This window comes from Pteropus medius, unplaced genomic scaffold (genome assembly GCF_902729225.1).
Source record: "Pteropus medius unplaced genomic scaffold, Ma_sr-lr_union100, whole genome shotgun sequence".
Lineage (NCBI taxonomy): Eukaryota > Metazoa > Chordata > Mammalia > Chiroptera > Pteropodidae > Pteropus > Pteropus medius.
The window spans coordinates 1,020,062-1,026,123 of NW_024343159.1; the positions used below are offsets into that span (position 1 = coordinate 1,020,062).

A 6,062-nucleotide genomic window follows, 5' to 3' on the forward strand; every position below is an offset into this window, starting at 1 on the left:
ACTATCATCCCTATTTCAGGAAGCCTTTTCAGATGGACACGTCTTCCTATAGACTTCACTTCCCCAACCCTTACCATCCCCCACCCCAAGCCAAAGATGTCTGGAGATCGGTCCCAGTGGAAGTAATGCTTTTCTCTGTCTCTGCTCATGCTGGGAGCAAGGTGTCTTCTCTCTCAAATTGGGGGCTTCCATGGCAGGAGCTGTGCCTTCCTCCTTCAGACTAGGGGCTCCCTGAAAGTGAAGGGTATGTGTTCTGCTCCCATGTCTGTCTCCAGCCCTTGTACTAGGACTCCGCAGGCTCACAATTGGGGCAAGGACTCAGACACCCCAGAGTATTGCCTTCCTGACTGTTGGTCACTCTTAGACTGGGTGCTGTGCCTCTGGGGGTCCCAGACACTGCCTCCCCAGGTCCCAATGTAAGATGTGGACAGGGAGCCATCTCTATACCCAACTGTCCTTGAGGACCTGCTCCCTGCGGGGAGACCTGTGTCTTTCCATCAGTATTTGGTAGTTAAAGATCTGACACCTTCAAGCTGAAGGTTCTGGAAATGCCTGTGAGGGCTCTTGAAGGCATTTGGTTAACTGGAGCAGATCAATCTGTTGGATTCAGAGAATGTCGGTCATCTCTGCTCTGCTAACGAGCTGACCAGAAATGAAAACATACTTGGCAGACCAATATGGGAGAGACAGCTTTGGAACTGGAAGAGACAAGGAAGGCACGGGCTACTGACGGCGAGGCAGACGAGGAGATGCAGAGAGGGGAGCCCTCCTCAAAGCCACACGGCCAAGCCAGAGGACCTGACCAGGACTCTAGGTGACAAGCTGAGCGTCCCCCAAGCCTCCTTCAGGCGAATGGCAAAGGTCTGAGAGCACGTGCTCGGAGCTGGGGCAGGACTTCGGGCCGCCACTGCCTCTGTGAGGTCGGCCTGGGCCCCTGCGGGGAGGCGGCTCACCTCGGAAGCAGTAGACGTTGAAGCGGCTGTGTTTGTTGGGGAAGCCGGTCTGGTTGGGGAAGAGGAAGAGGGTCTTGACACCAGGCAGGCCCCCACCGCAGCGCTGGCTGGGTGTGACGATGGGGTAGCGCACACTGCCATCGGCCAGCCAGCCTGGGCTGCAGCGGTCCAAGCCACCATCCCAGGCGGCGTACAGCTGGCCCGTGGTGGCGATCTCTGCACCCCGCTCCCGGCAGTATGCCTGAGCCTCTTCCAGCGTCAGCTTGTCTGGGGGGGCACCCAGGAACAGCTCTCCTGGGGGGAGGAGGAGGCTGGGTTACCAGAAAGCTGGTAGCCCTGCCGCCCTGGGTTCCCACGGGGACCCTGGGCAAGCTTCTCTAGGCCTCAGTGTCACCTGTGACATGGAGTCAACTGCCCTACTTCATAGGATCAGAGTCTGCATAGAACCTCAGGATGAATACTATTGCTCAGAGGAAACTGGCCCAACTTCTTCACGCTGCAAGGGTGGAAACTGAGGCCCAGAGATGCCAAGAGGCAGAGAGGGCTGCACAGCAGGCAGCAGCAGAATCAACACACAAGCTCAGTCTCCCACCACCTGCCTGAGGCTTTGGTCATGAACTCCACTCGGTGACAGTGTTTAGAGGGAGGGACACCAATGGTTTCCTTGGCACTGGCTGTCCCCTTAATCACACAGCGGGCAATAAGGCCCAGCAGAGGCCCCGGGAGGACCCATGGGTGGCACCGGAGAAGGGCTCATGCCCCGGGGGGCCCCTCGCCCAGTCACCGTTAAGGTCCTCAGCGTAGCAGTAGACGTCATAGAGGTCATCCGGGTCTACCACTCCATAGTTGCGGACGCCAGGGAAGCCATCCATGTCCCCGTAGCAGGCCTCTCGCGGGGTCTGGATGGGGTACCTGGGGAGGAGCGCAGACGCCCTCACCCGGGAGCCGGCCCACGGAGACGCTCCCGAATCACGTTGCTTTTCCATGTGGCCCGTTGTCCTCGCAGCTCTGCAGGGTCCTCCCCGCCCTCCGCAGACCAGCCCCATTCCCCAGGGGGCGCTAGGAGCCTGCGCCCGGCCCCGCCCACCTCACGGTCTGGTCGGACAGCCAGCCGGCGTCGCACTGCTCGTAGCCCCCCAGGTAGGCTGCGTAGAGCTGCTCCGGGGCTGCGATGCGGGCGCCGATGCGGGTGCAGGCCTCCTGGGCGCCCGCGAAGGAGAAGGCATAGCGGGCAGAGCCCTCCCGGTAGAGAAAGACGACCCCTGAGGGGCAGGGAGGGGTCCTGAGGTGCGGTCGCGCGGCGCGCTGACCTCCCTCCGCGCGCCGGGTCAGTGCGCGCCCCGCTCGCTCTGCAGCTCCAGGGGCTGGAGCGAGACGGCGGGAGCCGGACGGCCCCGCGCCTGGAGCCCCGACTGCCCCGCCTCCGGAGCTGACGGGGCGACGCCCTGTCACCCCCTCTCCAGCTCGGTCGGTGCCTTCCAGGTGCGTGTGCTCTCCCCTCAGACCGCGGGCTCCCTGAGGGCTGGGGTCCTCCCCTCCCCCTCTCTCGGAAACTCTGTCCCTGCCCTCTCACCTTTGACCTTGACCTCCACAGCGTCGCTGCTGTCATCTATGCCGTGCTGGACCTCGCAGCGGTAGATGCCCGAGTCGTTGGGCCGCAGCTCGCTCAGCGCCAGGGACACGTCGGTGAGCGACGCGGGGTAGGCGGGCAGCGCCACGCGGAACCGGTAGGCCTCGCTCACCTTGACGCGCAGCCCGCGCGCCACCAGCACCTCGGCCTCCCGGCCCCCGGACAGGAAGGTCCACTTGACCCGCGGGGAGCCCAGCACCGCCCGGCGGCTCGGCGGCGGCCTCAGGTAGTGGACGTGGCACGGGATGGTGAGGGCGCCGCCCAGCACGCCCTGCAGCGGCGCGGCGCCCGCGATGCGCACGCGGAAGGCGCGGTCCTCTGTGGGCGAGCGCGCGGCTGGAGCTCCCGCCCCGGTGGCCAAGCCCCGCCCCGAGAACCCGGGCCCGGCCCCCAGCGTCCTGCGAGCCCACCTCTAGGCGCCAAGACCGGCCCCCAGGGTCCCAGTACCACCCCAGGGTCCCTGGGCCCCACCCCCTGGGTCCGACGGCCCTGTTCCCTTCGGACTCGCCAGCGGGATTTCTCCCAACTCTGCCTCTGTTCTTCCTCCCAGCCCCGCATCCTGTCCCCAGGCCCCACCCCGGAGCCTGGCAGCCCTGCCCCAGGTTTCCGGTCCCACCAGGGGCCCACGACTCACCCCTTGTTTCCAAGGGTCCGAGCCCAGCCCCTTCCCCATGGCCCTCCCAGCTCTATCTCCTCCTCCTGGGGCCCCCCAAGGCTGGAAGAGGTTGTTAGGGCCTAACGAGAGGCCACTCCCTACCACAGGGCAGTGACGCTGAGGGGGTTGCTTACCTGAGCTGTCTCCTTCCAAGGTATCAGCCGAGGCCTCAGGGACTCGGGCTACGGCCAGGGCTGCCAGCAGAGGCAGGAACAGTGGGGCCATGCTGCAGGTTGAGGGGGGGCTTGAGGAGGAAAGATGGGGTCAGACGTCAGGACAGACCTCCCCCGGCCCCAGCCACATCCACACAGATGCACACGCACCCTGCCGCAGGGGCCTCTACCTCGCCACTAGCTCTGTGTCTGATCGTGTCCCCCAGCCAAGGGACTCTCCTTCAGAGCCAAGACCTGGGTCCCCGTCAGCTCGCTCGTGGCTTGAGGCAAGTCCCTTCCCCTCCCTGGGCCTTTGTTTTCTCGCTCGTAGGGAGCACCGTTACCACCGCCCCCCAGGTTGCAATGGAGCTATGTGCTTGCTTCAGGAGTGCTCTGTGTCCTAAAAAATCCTGGCAAATGCACGGCACCCAGCACACAGTAGGAGCTCAATGAATGCTTACAGCGCACAGCATGAATGGTGGCTGCTCTTCGAGTCCCCTCTGCCCCTCCCAGTGCCAGATCCCTTCTTTGAACCCAGAGCCTCCTCCTCCTATAGTACCTGCTCCAACCCCCCCCACTCGTCTACCCATTCTAGCCTCCTCCAGGAGGCTTCCTGGACTGAACCAGGGCAATTCACAACAAGACCCAGTCCTCCTCGAGGCCTCCCTCCCCCACCGTTACTTATAAGGAAACTCTTCTCTTTACTCCCCAGCACCCTGCGCCCCCCTCTTTGGCTGTCCCCTCCTTTCTTCCTCCAGCCTTTCCTTTCTGCCTGGCACGGGCTTTTCCCACCGGATCTCCTGGCTCAGAAATCAGCTGGGACAAAGCCCCTGTCTCCGCCAGTCTGGCCTCCGTCCAGCCTCTTCCTTCCCCCACCCCAGCCCTGGGCGGGAGGTGGGGGAGTGGGGGTGGGGGTAGGGGGGTGGGTTAAGGGGGAAGGCGAGAATAAATGGGAGGGGCCGTCTCCCTCCTGCCCGTGGCTGTCAGAAGGGCTGTGAGAACCCAGAATATTCTTCCGAAGATCTCAAAGCATTTATACGCTCCTAATGGAGAGATGGGGCTGTGACATTGAGAAACAGGGCCCAGAGAGGGACAGGGCTGACCCTGTGTCCCCAGCAAAGCCAAGTCAGACACCAGGCCAATGCGCCCCCGCGGGGAAGGCTGCAGAGCTAGTGTCCAACGTCATCGTTGAGGGTCGGGCTGGGCTTGGAAGACCACGGAGACCCAGGTCTGCCATGGACCAGACCAGGGCTGCAAGGAGGGATGAAGGTTAGACCGCAGGCATGACTTCCTAGAAATCGGGCTGTGAGCGCGGGCTGCGCACTCCCACTGCAGGCCCATTGCTCAGCCTCGATCTTCCCTGCCCTCTCAGGCTCAGCCTTCATGCATGTCCCCTCTTTCCCGAGCCTGAGCTGAGGGGAAACCCCCATCCTCCCTCAGCCCCTCCTGGGGACGCCTCCTCACCTTTGTGACCTCCCCTCCCCACTATGGCTGACCATCCTTTCCTCAGGGTCAGAGTTGGGGAAGGAATGGCCGGGGCCAGATGCCCAGGGCGTCACTGAAGGGCCAGATCAGAGGAGCTAAGACCAGCGGTGGACATGGGGGCCCCTGGGAGGGCTGTTTTCTGGGGGGAGGGGGAACTATTTGGTGCAGGCAGGCATTGCCTTCAGGCGCTGGGGAAACCGTTGGCCATGCATCTGAGCTGTGTCAGGTCCTGTGCCAGGCCTCTCCCAGCCCCCTCCCCTGCCGTGGGCCGGAGCTGGAGCTGCTCACAGACCCGGCTCCCAGCTCTCTGACGGGTGGCCCAGAAACCCATATAGTTGGAGCCACTCTAGGACCAACACCCCGGACCCCCTGTCACCTCTGTTTTGAAGGGAGCAGGCCCTCAGCCTCAGACCTGGCTGCCCTGGAGCATGGAGGGTGTTCCACCTCCACCCCTGGGAAGGGGAGTCACTGACCAGAGAGGCCAGGAGGTGACCCTGGCTGTCTGGTCCTCACAGTCAGAGAGCTCTGCCAGCCGCCCCCGCCAGTCACGCCAAGCTTGGGCCTCAGCCCCTCCTGGTACAGCTGGGAGTCCTGAGAGACTCGGGCGTCCTCGTCCCGCAGCGGACTCAGAGCCAGGGACCCAGGCCTTGGCCTTTTCCATCTCCCGCACCCGCCCACCTCCGCTCCGCCTTCTCCTCTGAGCTGGGCCCGCTGCTCCATCCCTAACCGCGCGAGCTCAGCAGTCTCCCCTCTCTTTCCCTGGCGCCACATCACCCCTCTCTCCAGCTCTCTCTTTCCTGCCCTAGCGTCTGGATTCCTGTCCTTATCTTGAGTTTCCCCAAGCTGTTCAGGAAGCTTCTCTCTCGTTATATTATTATTATTGCTGTCCGACAAGGGCCGTCCATCTCTCTCACAGGCTTCATAGACCCAGCCCACGCAGAACCAGGCTGTGTGTGCGTGTGCACGTGTGCATGCATGTGTGTGCGTGAGCGCGTGCACGTGTGCGTATACGTGTGCGCGCGTGTGCATGTGTGTGCACGCATGCACGCGCACATACGTATGAGCGCGCACGTACACATGTTTATGTGTGCACATATGTGTGTGTGCATGCATGTGTGCGTGTTTTGCATGTGCGTGCACGGTGTGTGTGCATCGACACACATGTACATGTGTGTGTGAATGTGTGA

The 6,062-nt window shown here is 63.0% G+C and overlaps 1 protein-coding gene across 1 annotated transcript in view; it reads right to left on the reverse strand.

Moving 5' to 3' along the window:
* Positions 1 to 3,478, reverse strand: part of BCAN (brevican) — a 13,304-nt gene extending 9,826 nt beyond the window's left edge. Inside the window, 5 exon segments of the mRNA XM_039867285.1 lie at positions 840 to 1,247; positions 1,738 to 1,865; positions 2,041 to 2,215; positions 2,527 to 2,901; positions 3,373 to 3,478. Coding sequence (XP_039723219.1) covers positions 840 to 1,247; positions 1,738 to 1,865; positions 2,041 to 2,215; positions 2,527 to 2,901; positions 3,373 to 3,463 — 1,177 coding nt within the window. The 5' untranslated portion in view covers positions 3,464 to 3,478.
* Between the last annotated feature and the right edge of the window lie 2,584 nt (positions 3,479 to 6,062).